Source organism: Arctopsyche grandis, chromosome 7 (genome assembly GCF_051622035.1).
Source record: "Arctopsyche grandis isolate Sample6627 chromosome 7, ASM5162203v2, whole genome shotgun sequence".
Classification (NCBI taxonomy): Eukaryota; Metazoa; Arthropoda; class Insecta; order Trichoptera; family Hydropsychidae; genus Arctopsyche; species Arctopsyche grandis.
The window spans coordinates 31,969,869-31,992,825 of NC_135361.1; the positions used below are offsets into that span (position 1 = coordinate 31,969,869).

At 36.3% G+C, this 22,957-nt stretch overlaps 1 protein-coding gene across 1 annotated transcript; it reads left to right on the top strand.

Annotated features, from left to right (window-relative positions):
• Positions 1-1,110: 1,110 nt before the first annotated feature.
• On the top strand, positions 1,111-22,467 carry Chc (clathrin heavy chain). The gene is made up of 23 exons (XM_077435198.1): positions 1,111-1,626; positions 13,645-13,870; positions 13,953-14,207; positions 14,353-14,541; positions 14,618-14,872; positions 14,950-15,327; positions 16,238-16,431; positions 16,509-16,907; positions 16,988-17,266; positions 17,349-17,567; positions 17,644-17,786; positions 17,988-18,122; positions 18,203-18,425; positions 18,507-18,681; positions 18,758-19,378; positions 19,455-19,612; positions 19,695-19,862; positions 19,976-20,125; positions 20,208-20,450; positions 20,531-20,645; positions 20,971-21,224; positions 21,303-21,429; positions 21,503-22,467. Exons 1-23 carry the CDS (start codon positions 1,585-1,587, stop codon positions 21,580-21,582), a joined length of 5,028 nt encoding a protein of 1,675 aa, XP_077291324.1. The 5' UTR covers positions 1,111-1,584; the 3' UTR covers positions 21,583-22,467.
• The last annotated feature ends 490 nt before the right edge of the window (positions 22,468-22,957 follow it).

Here is a 22,957-nt window from a genome sequence, read left to right on the forward strand (position 1 = left end):
TTAAGTAAAAAAATAAATAAAAAATAACAAAAACTGAAGTTAATTCTACTTAGAAACGAGTTATTTGCAATGAAATATTGAGGCTATCTTTTTTATTATATGTAGGTAAGTGAATATATGATTTATATTGCTGGGAACTTTTAGCGTTCAGAATATATGATTTAATGATTGGTTTACTGTGAGGTCGTTATATAAAACATAGTTCAGTGATTATTCTGCACAGTGTCTTGCACACGTCACTAAAATCTCGATGATGACACATTTGACATCCGAAAATTCCGTCCATCGAGAATTACCAACGGAAATTATCATACTAACGAGAATTCGACTGCCAGATATTCTATACTCGCAATTTTCGTGGCAACGATTGTCGTGTGTGCGATTGCAATGTGCGAAATAATCCAATAATGTGGAATTTGCCAATAATTACATTGATTTGTGAGTGTAATTGTACTATATTTGAAACACATTCGCAAATTTGAACATAAGCATAGCCGGTGATTTATATTCAACTGAGCAATATTTTTTAGCCTTGCATTGAGGTGCATTCAGTTTTCTTTTTCTATATTATTTTCATGACAATCTTATATTGTCGGTTTTCATATATATATGTATGTACGTGATGAGTGTGAGAGTTTGCGAAAAAAAAATTTTTCCCAAAATTAGTTTTCATATACATATTTCTAAATTTCGCCGTAAGCGTGCTTACATATGAAGGGTTTATCGCAACGAAATGAAAATAGAAAGTCGGCTCGTATTGTCGAAACTTTCTCACGATCGTTTGAAAGCTTTCTAAACAGACGCATTTCTATTGAAATATATTTTTATTCATTTAAATACGTTTATTCATTTGAGCGACAATTATTAAATTATTTGGTATTCTAATTGGTCGGAAGCATGAAGTGTACAATCGATCGACGGGTTTATTATTCAATTTAATAGTCGACTAAAAAGTGATAGAGTATGTGCAAATAAACGCTCTCGTGTAAACTTAAAGGAAACTAGTTCCGATCGAGCGTTTCGAAACGACAGAGGGGCGATGAATTGGGGTGAAAGATCGTGACGTGGAGGTGCGAGCGACTGGCTGGAAAGCGATCGAGAGAACCCGTCAGTCAATAAGCTGGGTGTACACTGTACATCGTCGATGTTGGTACGAGGCGGGTGAGCGACGATTCGGCGATTCGGCGATTCGGACTCGGACTCGTAGAGTGGGTGTGTTGGTGTGTGGGCGTGCGGCTGACTGGGTGGCTGTGTCTCGTATCGCTCTACGTGTCGTCCGACTCTCTCGGATGTGACCGAACTCGCCCCGACACCAGCAGGACACCAATTCGGCGTGTGGCTAGTGACGAGTGCCGAGTGTCGAGTGTCGAGTGTCGAGTGGCGTTTGCGGACCGACATGCCGGGTCGCTGACGCAGCCGCATCCGCAAATCTCCGCGTTCGTCAGACCCAGACCCAGACCCAGACCCACCCCCGCAGCCGCCCCTCGCCCTTCTGCACTCGTCGAGTGAAACCTATCGGGAGAAATCGCGTGAAGGAAGGGCCGCTTCGTTGCGTCGTCGCCTCGCCGCCGGGCCGCATCCGCCATGGCGCAAATTCTGCCCATCCGGTTCCAGGAACACCTGCAGGTAAGCGAGTTGCAAGTTGCAAGTTGCCAGTCGCCAGTTGCGCAACCACAACCATGACCACGACCACTCGACTATCGTCGGCGACTGACGTGACTGCCGAGTGATGATGTGACGGCAGTCACGATTGGCCCTAACGTGACGCTTTCCACCCCACACCCCTCCCCTCCCCCCGACCCTCCTCCTTCGCCCCACTTTCTTTTATCTGTTTACTAAATATATAAATGTACGCCCATTCGATTGATTAGTCGATCCGCACTCACACTCGCACGTACGTACGTACGCTCACCATCTGGTGCGAATGTCGCTTACGTGTGTCGGTGCTTATGCCGGTGTCGTACCGTTTCACTTTTCAAACTTCATCGTCAGGTTGGCCGACTGTTTTCTCTCTGCTCTTTTCGTCGGTCGCCAAATGAGGAAAAAATTTTCGTCGGTGGCTTCTCGATAAAAAATTGTTGCATTCGCTTCGAACTATGCTCGTCGTCTTTACGTATTTGGGTTTTGATTATTCGTTTGTTTTAATTTTGTTTGAAAAAAAAAAACATCCGCCATTTTCTTTTCAGGGATACGTAACATTTCATGCTGGAAGATATGATGGAAAATGATTTCAATGTTGCACCATTTTTTTTTGTGAATTTGCATATTCCGATCGTTAATTTGAAAAAATGACGTAATTTAATAAATAACAAAGTGAAGCTAATATAAAGCTTGTAAAAAAAATTTAGACCAAATTGTATCAACTAGCGAACAAAAGTACATACTAAAACCGATTGCAGTCGCGTTTTTTTGCATAAAATTTTTAATACAAAATTACATCCTCGATGATAATTCCGCATAAAAATTGTTACAAAGCATGTATAATTTAATTTAAATTATACATGCTTTTTTATACAAACTTTCCAAGATGTTTCCAAGAATTGTTTTTTTTTTAATTTATAAAAAACACTATACTTGCATTAAATTGTGAAAAAAATTGATATACATATGTACATATATGTACACTTTTTTTGTAAGAATATTGTATGTATTTTAATGCCGTTTAACGACATGTTTGCGTGAGCATTTTTTTTATAAATACAAGTAAAACTCTGTCACGAATAATATCGAAAAATTATGTAATTCTTTCTCAAATGATAACCAAACATCAGAAAGTAATAAAATTGAAAGTCATTTTATATTTATATAGAAGATAAATTTAGGAGTAATATTTAATGAATGAAAATTTCTTTTTGCGATGTATTTCAGTCGAAGGGAATTTATTTATTTAACATACTTGGAGGCGGCAACGCAGATAGACCCAAGGGGTTTGATTTAGACATATGTATTTATATAACTTGAATGAGAAAAAAGTAAAATACGTTCAAAATGACAATAATAAATTAAAAATAACAGAAAAAAGTAAACAGGAAACATAAATAACGAAATAAAAGAAAATCAATAAGATAAAAACATATAACAGTAAAAGAAAACGAAAATATAGAAATAAATGAAGATATCAAAACAGTAGAATCATAAGAAGCTTTTCAGTTTAAGAAACACGTCTAGCTTGTTTTTAATTAAAAATATTAAGGTTAAAGTAAGAAAGAATTAAAAAATGTCAATTTGTCTATAAATGTAATTTTTTTCTCAAGTGCTAGAATCGTATTCAGATTGTATGTTCGTGCCATCTTTACTAGTGCGACAAAAAAATGTATTTTTTCTAAGACTTCTTTATCGATTCTCAATTTAACGCGCTTCGCATTGTGTCATTTATGTAATTTCTAACGTCACCTAATAATCAGTATTGAAAATTTTCACCGTCGAACATCCTGAATTCGATCCGGGGTCGACAATTATTTTCAACGTGCTTGCATTATTCCGACTTGCGTTATTTGGAGTCTTCGTCCGAGCTAAATAGAAGAAAGTGAAGAACTCTATAATTAGTGATGAGCTTGTCGATCGCAATTCAATTATAGATTCTTTCATCCGCCTGGAATACCTAAATTTAGATTTTTAATGGAATTTTAACGAAGCGTTTTATCGCTTCGGTTCGCAGAATTCCACTCGCAATCGATCGGAAATTTCAATAATTTGTCACTCGTATCGAGTCGATTAAACAAAAAAACACGACTCATGTGGTGTAACGCAATTATTGTCAAATATCAGATCTTTATCGAATTTGACCTAAGCATAAGAAAAAAAATAGTAAGGATAGAAACAGCGTGTCTCAGATCTGCATACATTGGGTATTGTGAGTTACTGTAAGTTAGTATGTAATTTAATATTCATATAATGCTACACTCAAAGAATTATGGAATGCTGTATGCTCGGCATAACGAAGAAAGACAGAAAGCGGAATACGTGGATGAGAATTATGATAAGGTTAGTGGACATAGTAGATAGAGTAAAGAGATTGAAAGGTGGGCCACGTGGCTAGAAGAATAGACGAAAGGTGGACAAAAGAAGTGCTAGAATGGTACCCGAGAGAATGCAAAAGGGTAAAAGGAAGATGGGTAGGCGGAATTAGGAAAATATGTGGGGTGAGATGGATGAGAGTTGCGCAAAACAGAGACGTGTTGGAGAGGCCTTCATCCATCAGGATGGTGAGCAGATTTAGATGATTAAAGAAAGCGATTTTACCGCAAAATCGAAATTGGAGTCGATCTATTTTTTACTCCACAGCCCTGCGGAGTTATATGTATAGTTAATAAACTATCTTTTTTTTTTTTGTTTTATGGTTTTGGACATTTTCGGCCAGTCGTTTATTTAGTTCCGATAACGTAATCGCTATTCTGTGTTAATGTCCCTACTGAATTTTCATGTTTTCAAAAAAAATCGTGACGTGCTACAAATTAAAAAAAAAACCCTGAACTGTAAACCGAAAATTAGGTGAAAGCACGTCATCGTGACAGTTTGTCTCTGTGATGCCAGGGATGGTAAACTTTTTACTTTATATTTTTTGGCATTTTGAACCGATTTGGCAGGTATCCTTGGAATTGAAAATATTGCTATTTATTTGGCAGAATGCCGAAAATAATTGCGCATGTTGTTCACAACGGATTTTCTCATTCGACACTGGCGTCCGGATAATAACGGTTTTGTAACGTACGCCATTATTCATCGTTTAATTGCTGTGACAATCGTGTGCACCGGCGTTTGTTTGTCTCACAATAATTTCCATTCGAGAAAATGCAATTAGGTATTATAATATCAGTATATTGTGTCGGAACGCGAAATCAATTTATCTGTCGATGGCGACTTTTTTTTTTCAATTTTATACGTTTGGCTTTGTCAAAGTGTGAAAAGATTCCCGGTTTGTAATTTCACCACGGTGAGCGTTTAGTAGGCGTAATTTTTACGATAAAAGTTTCGACGCGAATCCGAGAACTGATTACTCAGAATCGGTAAAAATTTTCCGTCAAAATCGACGGACATTGCTTTTTTTATGATTAAAATTTGATATTTCTAATATCGGCAATGGCGGTTTGAAAGTTGGCATTTCTGCCGACCGGATGTGTAAGTTTACTCCGGCGATTGTGAACTGTTCGTACGTGTTTAACATTGACGACATCAGAATACATATAATATTTTATTCAGTTTTGTGAAAAATTTCGGCGTATAGTAGAATCATTCGTTGAAGATTTGATAAACGCAGAATTTCTATCGCAATATATTCTAAGCTTATAAGAATCGCACGAGGCTCGATCAATAGGAATCGAGGTTTAGAGTTTGCTTACTGCCAAATTAACCGAAATGAGGTTCAACCTTGATTTCGAAACTGAATTTATCACACACTGACGTTAAGAATCGTACCAACATCATCCGCTTCAAAAAATATGTGCCATGTTTTCCATGGTTCGGTGATTATTCCGCAAATAGCTATCTCGCGCACGTCACTAAAAACTCGATCATGTAACATCTGGAATTGAAAATTCGAAATATTGTACTGACGAGAAATCGAGTGCCAGATACTCTGTATTCGCGATTTTTCTGGCAACGATTGTCGTGCGCGCGATCGCAATGTGCGAAATAATCCGTTTAGCCCTTTCCATCTGACCAGAAAATTAAAAAATACAGTGATTAATATCGATCCAAACGTTGAACATGCTTTCAAATTTCATATTTAAATTTACAAGGTCCACCGTGTAAATTGGGATTCGGTTGTACATAGATTGTAAAAATAGTATTAAAATAAAACATTTTTGCCTCATTCTGCTCTACTATTATATTATTAAATGATCACAAAACGTACATTCGTGTGAAGCTTTTCAATAGTACATTGAAATTAACATATTATTTTTAATAGAGTAGTGATGTGCGGCTAATCTGCAACATAACTGAACGATCGTCCCGTTCTCAGACTCAACATTCGCTAGGGGGGGGGGCTCATGTTGAGGGTTTTATACTACCATACAATTTCAACGACATAGGTCGAAGGTGTCGTTTTGAAAGGTCTATCCCACGCACGCGTCCCATGAACGCCACATTTTTTCTATATGTTTAAAACTATCTAAAAAAAACCACGTGCCACATTCACCGCTGTTTGATTTCGCCCTGATAGTACGGGCGAGCGTTGTCTTAGACAGACACACAGACGGAATAGCGATATTATATATATGATTTCTAGTTTTTTTTTTTACTAATCTCTTACTTTCACTTACGATCACTATTCAAGAAAAATTTTGGCTCTCATCCGATCGTTTTTATACTTTGCCATTTTGCTCGGTTTGGTCATCAATATAAGTGGAAGTGTCATCCGCCATTACGATGGTGAAAATTTTTCGTATTAGACACTTCCTCGTATTTCTTTCTGACGTTTATCGAGCGTTTTTTTAGCCTCTTACTTTTCGCCGTCATCTGGCCATATCAGATTTTAATTGTTTAAACGCCTATAACTTCTTATTTTTTCGCTATATTTTTATATAATCAAAATCTATTTTACATATGTACCTCTTCTTACTTCGCCTTACGATTACTATTAAGGAAAATTTTTGCCTCTTATCCGATCGTTTTCATACTTTGCCATATTGCTCATTTTGGTCATCAATATAATTAAAGGTATCATCTGCCATTACGATGGCGAAAAAAAATCGTATCAGACACGTTTGAAAATACTCCCACGAAGATGTGCCTTGACATTAATCGCCCAAAATGTTCGGTCGCCTTGTTCGCTTACTGCGATCGCTTCGGCTTAATTCTTGCTGTATATCCCTTTTCGCCGTCATCATCTTGCTATGTCAGATTTTAATTGCTTAAACGCCTATAACTTTTTCTTTTTCACTCTATATTTTATAATATTTGCTCTATAGGTTCTCAATATCTCTCATATATATACTTTAGGTCACTCGTATTGTTGTTATATAATAAAAAAAAAACAGAAAAGCCTTGTAAAAATTAACTTTACCTTTAAAATTGAAAGTATTATTTTCAACGTTTTAGTAATATTTAAACTATTAACCCTTTGTGTCCCAGTGGTGCCGTGGAATGACCACAATTTAATTATTTTTCCCTAGTGTCTCAGTGGTTCCATTTCGACACCACTTTAGCGTTACCAGAGAAAAAAAGAAAAAAGAGGTTGGGCCACAAAAGGTTAAGAGGGCTGGATACCCTAAACCTTAATTTTGTTGCCGTTCCTTTCTTCGATATATATATATTGAGTGAATGCGACAATATATATCAATATATATATTGAGTGAATGCGACAATATATCAATATATATATATTGAGTGAATGCGACAATATATATATATATATATATATATATATTTTGAGTGAATGCGACAGTTGCGCCTCGACCAGATAATACCTATTTTAAATCGACAAAATCGAGGTTTCGTATTCTCCAGTTTTCTCCACCGAAGCTGGACCAATTTAAAAAAAAATTTTATCATCGTTATGAGAAAGATATTTTCTATGTTTGTGTCTTCGTATTTTTTTAAAAAATCAACCGTTAAATTAGCACGGCGGACTCTTTTCGTGGGTGTAGTAAAAACGAGGCGATTTTATAGATGTTTGGCGGCTCCTAGCTCCTATAAAAAATAAGTAATCAAAAAAAATAAAAAGATAGAAACATGCCTATGATGGATATCCATAGCATGTTAATTAAAAATAATTTCTCTAGTGCCATAATTGAGGTAGGGAGAAGTGTAATACGTTTGTATGGACATGGCGCTTTTAAAAGAGTACTAAAAAAAGGTAATCAAAGTTTTAAAATAATTGGTTCGGCCACAAAACCGTTAATTCCAATGATGTAACCATAATAATCTCTGCTTATGACTAGAATTATATGTAGCAGTAGACTGATGTATGACGAGTTTCAAGAAGTAAGAATCGACCGTACAAACAGTCGACTATTTTCTCGCGCAAATAAATCGCTCGAGGGCAGTCGGTTGTCGATCGCTCTTATAAAGTAGTGGAAAAAAAAATGTCTACCCGCAATTTGGCGCAAAACACGTGCTCGTCGCAGGTGCGGCCACCGCCTTTTGCCACCGCATCTCAAACTGTTTGCATTGATTTTCACGATATTCGGTCATGTGCGAAACGTTGCCAATCTTTGTTGTAATTGCAATGTGCGCAAAAATGGCACTCGCAAATGTGCGGAATGCACTCGACGTTGCGCTTTTAGAAGAATGGAAAATCGAGAGTGACTCACGCGGTCTTTTCTTGGCGCACTGTCGAAGCGTGCCCGTGATGACTTTCAAATTTTTTTCTTCGCAATTTTGAATCAATCTGTAATTCGAAAAGGATCTAAGCCACACGCGAACTATCATATATGCGAATCTACACTTTTCCATTTTTAAACATCGTATTTAATATACAGAGAAATCGCATCACTTTCAATTGTTCGATTTTTTTTAATTACATGAAGCTATACACAAGTTTTTTTGGTGTCATTATTTGATTTCAACTATTTAACATGTTTTACGATTAAAAAAGATTATTTATATTTTTAAATTAAGGCGAGATACGAATTTTAAAAAAACACGCACAATAGGGCATTTTTCTTATATGTATTTCAAATGTCTCTAGCTAAAATAATATTACAGTATATATTTTTCTATGAATTAAAATACGTAGGCAATGTACATATGACAACAATAAATAGTAATATAATAATTTAAAAAAGACAATCGTCTAGCTTTCATCCATACCTGCCCGCACGGACAATACGACTTTTTTTAGTATGTCGTCCGAAATTTCTTCAAACCATACATTTTCAACAGTTTTTTTAACTCATAATTTGCCCCAGGGTGTTGTTTTTATTCCCTTTGCTTTATAATAGCCCATAAATATTCGATGGGTTGTAAGTAGAGGCCGGATAGTCAAGGGCCCGCGTATTGTTCAAATGTTGTAAATGCATTGTTTAAGGTTTGCCGAACCTTTTTTACAAAGGAATTACAACAATGGAACAATGAGCGGCCCCTTGGCTAACCGGCCTCTAGTTGTAAGTCGGGACTATTTTCTGGTCATTTTAGTGACCCTAAACCCTTTTTAACGGCAGTTATATGGAAAAAAATGGTTTTACTGCGAAAAATTCCACAAAATTTGGACTTACGATGATTGGGAGAATGTAATCTTTACTGACGTGAGCAATTTTAATCTTGGCGACTCCGACAGAATAAATTGGATGAGGAGAAAGCCGAACAAACATTTCAGTTATCATAAACCACTGAACCGATTAGGATGGAACTTTCAGGATTTGTTGTATGCATGCCCGGGAAGATTACTTTGAAAAAAAACGGGATAAAACCTCTTAATAATAATATTTGTAATTACGATTTTATCGACGCGAAAGTATGAAGCGCCAGTGTGTAGTTAAGGAAATGTGTACGTTGGTTATCAACTTGCGCGCACGCTTGCCAACGTACAAATACATTACGTACCACTCATACCAACCTGACATTACGCACCACTCATAACAAACCTACATATGTATATAAATCAATGTTTGTCTGTCACGTATGCGTTCCTATACTTTACTATAATTTAATTTGATTATTAAGTATTAATTTGGAACTGAAACATTCACTCATAGAAACGCATCGAGAAACGGGAACGGGAATTGCATGCGTTATTGTTCGATGGAACGATGGAACTTTCAGGATTTATTGTGTGCTTGTCCGGGAAGCTTACTGTGAAAAAAAATTGGCCAAAAACAGGAACGGAAACGGGAAAAACGGGAATGAGTGGCATTGCAATAATTTCAAATGTTTTCGCGTTGCGACATGCGTTGTTAGAACATATAACGAAAAGGAAAAAATATGATTAAAAAAAAACAAAGAAAAAATCTTATATATTAAATCGAAAAAGTCGTTTCTGATTGGCTGGATTGCTTAACCCTTTGAGTGCTGACGTATTTTCTGTTGAAAGCTCACCACGTTGAAAAATTCGCCAACATTTCCAACTAGAATTATTTAGAAATCCAATAGGAAGCCGGTATAAAAATTTTAGCTAATCCAAACAAACCCTAGATAACTACCGCCGAGGATTTCGAGTGTGTTTAGACTCTCTAATATATCTTGCCACTATATAAAATAAACAAAAGAAGTCTATTAATGAATGTATTTTTCCAAAACTAATTCCATCTTCTTCATTGTTGTTAAAATGTATTGCTAAAAATCAAAAGCCACAAGCTAAAATACTCAGCAGCTAGGAATTTCCATCGAGAAATTCTGCTATGGTTATAAATTCAGAAATTCCGGTGTAAACCAGTCTTTATAAACATTGACGCGAATTACACGACTTATGTTCAATGCATTTTTTTTTCAATGCTACCTGGAAAGGCTTAGCGGGTAGTATTCTTGTTTATTTTTTAAATACTCAATATTTCAGGCTCAACGTATTTCAGGCACATGGACTAGTTGGCAAACGCCGATTTTATATGGCATTATTCACCTGAGTTTTATTTTAAGTTATTTGCGGTTCAATCTAGTTTAACGTTTTTAGGAAAAGTAACCACACATAGTTATCTAATCTAGGTAAAAAAAAAATTCATATACTAATAATACATTTTCGCTTTCGATATTTCAGTTCTACAATTAGATTTAGTAAATAAATATATTTTAAAGTGGTCGAAATCCAATTTTCAGTTCCAAAAACAATTCTGTTCGACTTAATTTACAGATTGTTAACACTTCTTTTAATTTGATATGTCTAGAATCTTGGAAAAGCAGAATAAGCGTATTAAAGGCCACCAGTATTTTTAAATATTTGCGAAATATTTCTCGAAATGAATAAAAGTGGACTTTAAATTGTAACGGCTCATTTGATGAGCCGTTACAATTTAAAGTTACAACAAATTCAAGTGAAATGTTCTAAATAGGTCAAAGTAAATTTTTGGTTTTAGAAAGTTTTGCAGAGCAGATTCATCATGTGTGAAATTTATTAGTAGGTACATTAGGACTGTGTGTTTTCATCAATTGTGGCTTAGTTCCATTTGAAACAATCTTGCCCATATAATTTGTATTCTTCGATATCTGGAAGAACCAAAAACCGAAGAAAATTCTATATACTATGTAGATGTAAGATATTTTTCAGTTCATATTTGTTCAATTTCATCTTCATAAATGAGTTTTCAAAGAGTCGAAGTTCCTATTGGAATTTTTAGGCCAGAATTATAGTTGAGAATTTTCAACGAAATCGTCAGTCGAGTATTATCTTTATATATTTAATTGTCTTTGTCGTTTTTATCGCTATTACGCTATCGATTGTTCTAAATTATTGTTATTCACTTCTAAGAATCGTCTGCTTTACACTGTGTATGTATGTATGTATAGTACATATAAAACCATACCGTAACTTGGCATATACATATTTATATGTATATTTGGATGTAATTATCAAAGTAAATTATCGCCCAACTGCGCTTCGGTGTCTTCACTGAGGTCACAGCGAACAGTTACGAGTTCGTCACAGCTGTCTGACGCTAGTGTTTCGATCATTAACGCGATCACCGGTGTGTATTCTTGCCAGATTTTCGTCCGGAGACGTGTGTACATATGCATATGCGTGTGTGACACCTCTCGAGTTGAAAGGTTTAATTGGTAGAATCGGTTCGGTCCGGTTACACAAGACGCAGGGCTCACTGACCCGACAAGTCCCATTATGCACGCATGATTTCTTCTCCGAAAGGTATTCCATCGATTGGTGATAGCGGGAAAAATTCGTCATCGCACCCCTCTTATCGGTCCGAATTGATAGCGTGATAAGATTATGCTGTCGTGTTTTCCGCGGCTATTTATGTGCATATATTATATTTTCCAATGACGGTACTCAAAGTGTAGGGGTTTTATCTATCATATAGTGTTTTAAGTTCAATGTATTGTATGTCAATGGAAAGTATGTGTGTTTGGTATTAGTAACCAACAGATAAATATATACCCGGCGTATTCTTAAGATGTAATTATTTAGCAGCTATCATTATACGAATAATTTACCATGACCTATAGCTGACTCACCGTTGTTTGGTATGAGTGTTTCAAGAAATTTTTTTTTTTTTTATTTCTCTTTCTATCTATTTAATAACGGCGTGTAGAAAATATTTCGAAATTATCAGTGAGTATTCTAAATGATCAGTACGTTGTGATCAGTTGTCATGTACTCAGTTATTGAACTAAATGATTAATTATTAAACTAAGTAATCAGTTATTAAACCAAAATGGTCAGATAATTATTATTTATTATTTATTAATAGTTTTGGACCACTGTGGGATTACAGGAAGAACCTAATGCGCCACAATGGCCTACATTTGATAAATATATAAAAACAAGTACAATTAGTAAAAAGTAAAAAGCAGAAAACATGGTAAAATAAAATAATAATAAAAAAAGTAACAAAAGGAAAATAATACATCAGAAAAAAAAAAATGAACAAGTGTAAAAATCAAAAATAAAATCCATAGATCCCATTCTTTGTTTACATTGAACAAAATTCAAATAGTACATAAAAATGTACAAAGGAGGAAGAAAAAGTAAAATAAAATAAAACAAAAAATAAATAAAAAATAAAACGGTCGATGATTATTGTAAGATGATCAGTAATATCATTTAAAAATCATTTCATTTTGATAGCCAGAAAATCGTCAGTGTTGCCATATCGCATTATGGCTCCTAGTATAAAAAATCCTGATGAATTTTGCCACTTAGCAACATTTTTTTAATAATCTCCCCCTCCGCTTTCAACTCCTTTGCTCCAGGTTCAGTTCAGTCTTACTGTCTCAGTTCTCGCGTGTCTGTTGACGTTTACATAACCTAACCTAATCTTAAAGGAATAAATACCTACCCTAACAACCTAATCTTAAATGAATAGGGCCAATCCTAACTTAACCTAACCCAACCTGACCCTTAAATAAATAAGTGTTGGCTGCTAAGCTATTTTTTTTTGTGAAAATATTGATGAAATATAACTTAAAAAAAAGATATTACGATGTGTTTGGATGAATATTACGGTGTGTGGACCATGAGAAGAGTGGGAATGGACAGTAGCGGGGCGACGCGCTATCATCCAACTGTCAAAAATTATAATTTCACTTATAGAAAATCCTTTTTGATCTGTATTTAAATAGAATACTGATCAAAAAAGATTTATTTACTGATAAAAAAATTATTATTTAATGAACAAAAATGAATAATTTACTGATCGCTTATTATATTCTACTGATCATTTAGAATAAGTAACTGATCAAGTTTATAATTAATTTCTGATAAATTTTTCATTTTTTTACCGACCACTTTTGGAATTATAAACTAACCAAACAATTTTTTGCCTTTAATAACTGTGACCAAAGATTCAGTCGCTTAATTGTTGGTGTTTTGTCATAGTTGGGTAGGTAGAAAGAAATGGTCCACTCAATAACACCTTATTTAAAGTGTACTCCTTTCTCGGATGATTTTTAAACATACGCATAAATATATGTACATGGCTTCGCCTAGGTTAAAAATTTCTATTTTGATTGTTTATATGTCTAAATATTTGATTCTAATGAAGCTTTATATTTGACCATTTTTAGTGAATTAATTAACAAAAAAATATTGTTTTGCAGCTCACAAATGTCGGAATCAATCAGACGTCAGTGTCATTCAACACGCTCACCATGGAGTCGGACAAATTCATATGCGTCCGAGAGAAGGTGGGCGAGACCGCCGAGGTAGTCATAATCGATATGGGGGATCCAACCAACCCCATACGTCGTCCCATCAGCGCCGACTCGGCGATCATGAACCCGGCCAGCAAAGTCATCGCTCTCAAAGGAAAAGCCGGACCCGACGGTGGATATCTTTACATATAAATTTGTTCTTTTTTTTTGTGTGTGTGTGTGTGTGTTTATTTATAAATTGTTTTTCGTTTCAGCCCAAAAAGCGCTTCAGATTTTCAACATTGAGATGAAGTCTAAAATGAAGGCGCACACTATGGTCGAAGATGTCGTCTTTTGGAAGTGGATCTCGATCAATACTTTGGCGTTGGTGACAGAGACTTCCGTGTACCATTGGTCGATGGAGGGAGATTCGACGCCGGTGAAGATGTTCGATCGTCATGTGACATTGAAAGATTGTCAGATTATCAATTACAGGACGGATCCTAAGCAGATATGGCTTTTGTTAGTCGGTAAGTCGTAGGTTATGTCATGCTTTAGTGCTTTAGTTTTGGGTATGAAAGGGGGTCTTATATTAATATTGAATACATTGTAATCTAAATATCTTGGTTATTTTATAATAGCTTTGTTATTAATTTTGCATTCGTTTGATTTAAGGTATTTCCGCCCAGCAAAATCGCGTAGTTGGAGCCATGCAATTGTACTCGGTGCAAAGGAGATGCACTCAACCGATCGAAGGACACGCTGCATCCTTTGCCACATTCAAAATGGAAGGAAATCCAGAACAATCCACGTTGTTCTGTTTTGCCGTCAGAACCCCACAAGGCGGCAAACTTCACATAATCGGTACATATTAAAAAATTAAAAACATTCTGTATTACATACATTGTGTGTAATTTAAATTAAATCAAAAAATTTACAGAGGTCGGCGAACCGCACTCTACGAATCAAGCTTTTCCCAAAAAAGCAGTCGACGTATTTTTCCCGCCTGAAGCTCAGAACGATTTCCCAGTCGCCATGCAAGTCTCCCCGAAGTATGACGTCATTTACCTCATCACGAAATACGGATACATTCACATGTATGACATCGAATCCGGCACTTGCATTTACATGAACAGAATTTCATCAGACACAATCTTTGTGACCGCGCCCCACGAAGCTTCTGGCGGCATCATCGGTAATTATAACCGAATGTAATAATTGTAAATTATATATGTATATTTTAGTATTTTATTCAATAAATCTTCATTTAAGGTGTCAATCGCAAGGGTCAAGTTTTGTCGGTGTCTGTGGAGGAGGAAAATATCATCCCATATATCAACACGGTGCTGCAGAATCCCGATTTGGCTCTCAGAATGGCGATAAGGAACAATCTCGGCGGTGCCGAAGATCTGTTTGTCAGGAAGTTCAATATGTATTTCCAGAACGGTCAATACGGAGAGGCTGCTAAGGTAGCGGCACATGCCCCACGTGGTATTTTGCGTACTCCTGCCACCATTCAGAGATTCCAGCAGGTACCAACGCCCGCAGGGCTGACCTCGCCTCTGTTGCAATATTTTGGAATTTTGTTGGATCAGTGTCAGCTTAACAAACACGAATCGCTAGAGCTCTGCCGACCTGTACTCTTGCAAGGTGAATATTATTAATTGACTTATTTTTCAAGGGTAAAAATTTTAGCGTCGATTTTATAATATAAAATAAATGTGCATTTAAAAAAGCTATGTAAAAAAAAATTTGTCCATTAAAAAAGTTTCTGTAACATTACAAAAAATTTGCGTGCAATTCTAAACGACAGATACAGATTGCAATAGAAACTTTGCTTTGATCATTGAAAAAAATATTTGCTACTTAAAAAGCGGATGAAATGTGCATTGAAATGACAGATGAACTGTATTGGCAATGTCGCGAATACCAAAATACGAACCGACAACGACCAACGCTTCTCTCTACTGGATTCCTTCTTCGACTCTACGACCTGACATCATCATTCATATTCATACGTAATATGTAAACAAAAGTAAACACTTTTGACAATTGACTGCAACATTGCTACTTTTGTATCTCTTCTAATGCTAAAATCTATTTTTTCGAATGATCGTTTCATATTTTTTAATGGTCACTTTATAATGCCATTTTATTATATTCGATGCACAATACGAGATTGTTTAATGCAAAATTTTAATGCACAAAAATTTTTTTTAATATACAAAGTATTTTTCTAAATATACAGTTAAATCGTACCCTTTTTCAATTCAGTATTTTGGGAGGTTTTGTTATTGTCAACTGTTTGATAAGGATTTCAATCTGTATGTGATACATTTATATGTACACGTTTGGCCGTAGTATCGATTTGGGCAACCCGTCATGGTAACATGTGTTGAAAAATATTTTGAAATATATTTTCTTTGTAAAGCTGATGATTTTAAGTTATAATGAATTGTTTATGACAAAACGGTTTTTTACATAAATAATAAAAAAAATGAAAATGATAAATTTATATGTAGTGTAGTGTTTTTATTTTGAACGTATGTTGTGATTTCAGGTCGTAAGCAGTTGTTGGAGAAGTGGCTCAAGGAGGATAAGTTGGAGTGCTCTGAAGAATTGGGAGATCTCGTCAAACAAGCCGATGCTACTCTTGCTCTGTCAGTTTATTTGCGCGCTAATGTTGCTAGTAAAGTTATCCAATGCTTTGCCGAAACTGGCCAGTTCCAGAAAATCGTCCTGTATGCTAAGAAGGTATGCCGACGGACAATATATCACAATTAATGTAAGTCGGAGATTATTCAATAACAATTCCGTTGTTTAAATTTCAGGTAGGGTATACTCCGGATTATATCTTCCTGTTGAGGTCAGTGATGCGCACAAATCCAGAGCAGGGCGCCGGTTTCGCCGGAATGCTCGTGGCCGACGAGGAACCCCTTGCCGACATTCATCAAATCGTCGACGTGTTCATGGAGCAGAACATGGTCCAGCAGTGTACGGCGTTCTTGCTCGATGCGCTGAAGAACAACCGACCCGAGGAGGGACCCCTTCAGACGAGACTGCTGGAGATGAATTTGATGTCTGCGCCGCAAGTCGCTGACGCCATACTCGGCAACGCCATGTTCACGCACTACGACAGACCTCATGTTGCGCAACTCTGCGAAAAAGCTGGGCTTCTGCAACGAGCCCTCGAACATTACACCGATTTATACGACATCAAACGTGCTGTGGTATGTGAAATGTGATATGCATATATAAAGATAAACTACAAATATTTTCGATTTGAATTTAAATTCTATTTGTTTCACAGGTGCACACTCATTTGCTAGCCGCCGATTGGCTCGTGAACTTCTTCGGAACGCTCTCCGTCGAAGACTCTTTGGAGTGTCTGAAGGCGATGTTGACGGCGAATATGCGTCAGAATCTGCAAATATGCGTACAGATCGCTACGAAATACCACGAGCAGTTAACGACCAAAGCGCTCATTGATTTGTTCGAGAGCTTCAAGACCTACGAAGGATTGTTTTATTTCTTAGGTTCGATCGTCAACTTTAGCCAAGACCCAGAAGTGCACTTCAAATACATTCAGGTTCTATTTCACAGCTGATTTGTGATGTGTACGCATCTTTGTACGATTTATGTGATTTTGTTTTTTTATTTTTTTATTTTAGGCCGCTTGCAAGACTGGTCAGATTAAAGAAGTCGAACGAATCTGTCGAGAGTCGAATTGTTATAACGCTGAACGAGTCAAGAACTTCCTCAAGGAGGCGAAACTGCCCGATCAGTTGCCGTTGATTATCGTGTGCGATCGTTTCGATTTTGTGCACGATTTAGTTTTGTATCTGTACAGGAACAGTCTTCAAAAGTACATCGAGATCTACGTTCAAAAGGTGTTGTTTATAATTCAAACAAATGTTTGATTGGTGTGGAAGAATTTGTAATTTACTTCTTTTGTTCTGATTTAAGGTTAATCCGTCTCGTTTGCCTGTAGTCGTTGGCGGTTTGTTGGACGTCGATTGCTCGGAAGATATCATCAAGAATCTTATATTAGTAGTGCGTGGGCAATTTTCTACCGATGAGTTGGTCGCTGAAGTTGAGAAACGCAATAGGTATGTTTGCGTTTAGTTATGATTTTAAAATATAGTTGCATCATTAATATAGGATGTCAAATTTGAACATCATTCATGTGATGGTTGCGGAAGTCATTTAGTTTGATCATACTTGATGCATTTCCATTGATTTCATTCTTATTGTATACGAGGTTATATGTTTGCATCATTTTTATTACATTTTACTTTTAATGTTTTCAGATTAAAACTTCTGTTGCCGTGGTTAGAATCTAGAGTTCACGAAAATTGCGTCGAACCAGCTACACATAACGCCCTTGCTAAGATTTACATTGACTCCAACAACAATCCTGAACGTTTCCTCAAAGAAAATCAATGGTATGAAGATGAACTTATCAATATATTTGTATTGGTGTTAAATTTTATTTATTAAATTCTTATAAATGAATTGATTTCAGGTACGACTCTCGTGTCGTTGGAAAGTATTGCGAGAAGCGGGATCCGCACCTAGCGTGTGTCGCTTACGAACGTGGATTGTGTGACCGAGAGCTCATTGCGGTGTGCAACGACAACTCGCTCTTCAAATCTCAAGCTCGGTATCTCGTCCGTCGACGTGATCCTGACCTGTGGGCCGAAGTCCTTGCTGATCCGAATCCATTCAAACGACAACTCATCGATCAGGTGAGCTTTGAAATGATTATCACATAAGACTATTGCTATTGAAATCGGATATGAATAAATTAAATAAACATGTATTTTCAGGTCGTACAAACTGCGTTGTCTGAAACGCAAGATCCCGAAGACATATCGGTGACGGTAAAGGCATTCATGACGGCAGACCTACCGAACGAATTGATCGAACTGTTGGAAAAAATCGTCTTGGACAGTTCTGTGTTTTCAGATCATCGAAACTTGCAGAATTTGCTTATTTTGACAGGTGCTTAATTTAGTTTCGGAATTGTTCCATTTTTTTTTTGTGTCTTATTTTCTGATGGTTTTTTGTCGTTTTATAGCAATTAAGGCCGATCGTACTCGTGTTATGGAATACATCAACCGTTTGGACAACTACGACGCTCCCGACATTGCCAACATCGCTATCAACAACCAACTGTATGAGGAGGCTTTCGCAATTTTCAAAAAGTTCGACGTCAACACGTCTGCTATTCAAGTGTTGATCGAGCAAGTCAACGACCTGGACCGAGCGTATGAGTTCGCCGAGAGGTGCAACGAACCTGGCGTATGGTCCCAACTCGCCAAGGCTCAACTCCAACAGGGGCTCGTCAAAGAGTCGATCGACTCGTACATAAAAGCGGACGACCCGAGCGCTTACATGGACGTCGTGGCCACGGCCACCGCCAGCGACTCTTGGGAGGACCTTGTCAGATACTTGCAAATGGCTCGTAAGAAGGCCAGAGAGTCTTACATCGAATCTGAATTAATGTATGCGTACGCTCGCACCGGACGGCTGGCTGACCTCGAAGAGTTCGTGTCTGGACCAAACCACGCCGACGTACAGAAGATCGGCGACCGATGTTTCAGCGACCAAATGTACGATGCTGCCAAGTTGCTTTACAACAACGTTAGCAATTTCGCACGACTCGCTATAACTCTCGTACACTTGAAAGAATTCCAAGGTATATACTTTTATATTATTATATATAAATCTGTCAATAAATTAGTGCTCCGGTGTAATTTCAATTTTCCTTTTAGGTGCTGTTGACGGAGCTCGAAAAGCTAACTCGACCAGAACGTGGAAGGAAGTATGTTTCGCATGCGTAGACGCTGGAGAATTCCGATTGGCTCAAATGTGCGGTCTTCATATAGTCGTACACGCCGATGAATTGGAGGATCTGATAAATTACTATCAAGTAAATTTTTTTTATATTTATATACATGTTTTAACATATGTATGATATTTTTTGGTTTTAACATGGGTTTTATTTGCTGTAGGAGCGCGGTCATTTCGACGAGTTGATTGGATTGCTCGAAGCCGCTCTAGGTTTGGAGAGAGCACACATGGGCATGTTCACCGAGTTGGCGATATTATATTCAAAATATAAGCCTGTGAAAATGCGCGAACATCTCGAGCTTTTCTGGTCACGTGTTAACATTCCCAAGGTGCATAGTCAACGATCATCTTATTTTATTTGTGTCTGGCTTATATGACAAGACTAAATTTACTCAAATAAGTTGACTCTGCGAGACAAATGACTCAATTTGTTATCTTGCAGGTATTGCGTGCGGCCGAACAAGCTCACCTCTGGGCAGAATTAGTTTTCCTGTTTGACAAGTACGAGGAGTACGACAACGCCGTGCAAGCCATGATGAATCATCCGGGAGAGGCTTGGCGCGAGGGTCATTTCAAAGACATCATCACGAAGGTTTGTAGATAACATTACGACTAATATTATTAACAGTTCATGTTCGATTTGAATGTTTTTACTTTTTTTTTTTTTTTTGCAGGTTGCAAATATGGAGTTGTATTATAAGGCCATACAGTTTTATTTGGACTTCAAGCCGTTGCTTTTGAACGATATGCTTTTGGTGTTGGCGCCTCGAATGGATCACACCAGGGCCGTTGGCTTCTTCACCAAAGTCGGCCATCTGCAATTGGTGAAAGCCTACCTCAGATCTGTACAAAGTCTCAACAATAAGGCGATCAACGAAGCTCTCAACGGCCTGCTGATTCAAGAAGAAGACTACCAAGTGAGTGTTTAATTTTCGAGAGTCGCAAGATTTTCTCTATTTAATGATGATTTTTATATATTTTTATTTTTATTTTTCAGGGTCTTCGAACGTCTATTGACGCTTTTGATAATTTCGATACAATAGCATTGGCGCAGAGATTAGAAAAACACGAATTGACTGAATTTAGACGCATCGCTGCCTATCTCTATAAAGGTATACTATTTTATTTTTTGTTTTATCTTTAATTTATACCAAGAAGGCCTGATAGGTAACCCCAATGCGCCTTCCTGGCCAGAAACATAGTGCATTTGATACAAATATTACTAGTATTATACAAAGTACATAAATACATATCAATTAATATCCGCAGAGACATCTATGGTAAAATTTGTAAATTTGCAGCATTTGACCTGGAGTCACAAATCCATGGTCTGACCAGAATAGACCTGCTAGTCTATTCTGCTGATTATATTATGAAGCAGCAGTCTTTGTGCTTGTCGGTTGGTTAATAATGTTGCGATGTTTGTTTTGCGTGCAGGTAACAATAGGTGGAAGCAATCGGTGGAGTTGTGCAAAAAGGATAGACTCTTCAAGGACGCCATGGAGTACGCGGCCGAATCCCGTCAGCAAGAAGTCGCCGAGGAACTCTTGGGGTGGTTCTTGCAGAGAGGGAACCACGACTGTTTCGCGGCCTGTCTCTACCAATGCTACGATCTCCTGCGACCCGACGTCATCTTGGAATTGGCATGGAGACATAATATAATGGATTTCGCAATGCCTTTCTTAATTCAAGTGAGTTGATGCGACATTCCCACGGCCGGTACGAATCACACTAATCTGGCTCTAATGAACGTTTCGTATTTTGTGTAGGTTATTAGAGAATTTTCGAGTAAAGTGGATAGATTAGAAGCGGCTGAGGGACGGCGCGCCCAAGAAGGCGCTGAAGCTGAACATAAACCTATAATGCTTGCTGAGCCACAGCTTATGTTGACCGCTGGTTTGTTATGTGTTCTTTTGGGACGGTTTATCGTATGTGTGCACTTGTTTAATGTATATTTTCGTTATTTTAGGTCCGTCGATGAATTATACAGGAGTACCTGGAGCTCAGCCACCACAGTACGGAGGCGCCCCTTATGGTTACGGCATGTGAAGTTGTTAGGTTCAAAGACAATGCTTTTGACGCGTTGAAGTGAATACACGTATAGCTAGTAAATGGATATAGCACTAAATTAAAATGAAAAATGGTTAAAATGATTATAAAAACAACATATACACACAAACACACACACACACAAACAACACACGTGGACCCTTTTATTTTTATATACATATATATTGTATTATTACAAATATTGAATCACTTTTTGAGTTTTAAAGATGTCTCACACTTCCAAGTTTGTTCTGTTATGTATATGGAAGTGGAAATATTTAAACGACACACATTTTATAATTATGATTATTATTATTATGTTTATTGTGTATTTAAATGATGAACAGTTACACTATAAAATATTATGGTATGCATTTTATATTATTATTAAATATAAAATATTCTATTTGTTTTTAAATATTAGATAATCAAGATTTATCAATGTGTGCATATGTTTTTGAATTTCAATAACATACATATATATATTTTTAATTTCTAATTTTGAACTATTAATGTGTAATAATTTCCAACGGTCTATATGAAAATTAAATTAAGATTTTTGAGAATTTCCTTTTGCTATTTCAATAGAGGAAAAAAAATCAAAATTGTCCTATAGATTTAATTGTAACAGCTAATGAAAAAAAATAGCACATTAAACATTAATAGAGATTATATTATATTCATTAATTATTTAGAGTTCGTTTTCTATTATTATTATCATTATTATATTATATATGTCTTTAGTTAAGTTTTTTTTTTGCTTTGCGGATATGTCTAAAGTTATTATATGTATTTAAATTGAATTTATTAATACACATATATATATAAAAAAAACTGTTTTACAAAATAATATTTGAAGAAAGTGCATATATAATAATATATATCGAAAATGAAGAAAAAAAATTAGATCAGAATTCCGTCAAATCTCTCGCGCGATTGTTGAATAAAATAACTGGGAGTTAATAAAACAACTTATATATCCAATTGTTGAACGATATTATATTATACAAATATCTTTATATGTAATTCAAGAAAAAAAGCGGACATTTCATGTCGAAATTTAATAAACGGCGCTTGTCGATGAGACGCGCTTGATAACTACATAGTATGTGTACAAACAAACGCTATTTTGTTATTAGAAATATTAGGCTGTTTGTATATTCGCTTGAAATTGTTAACATTTAAAAAAAAAACCCCCAAGAGAACTGAGCTATTTACTTGTTGAATTCATTTGTCCGATTTCATTGTATATAATTTATATGTAAATAATGTTACTCTGAAGACGACACTACTCATTCGAATTCAATTGCATAAGAATGTCAAAATGTCTTTTACTACATACATATACATATATATTTTTATTGAAATTGTCCCC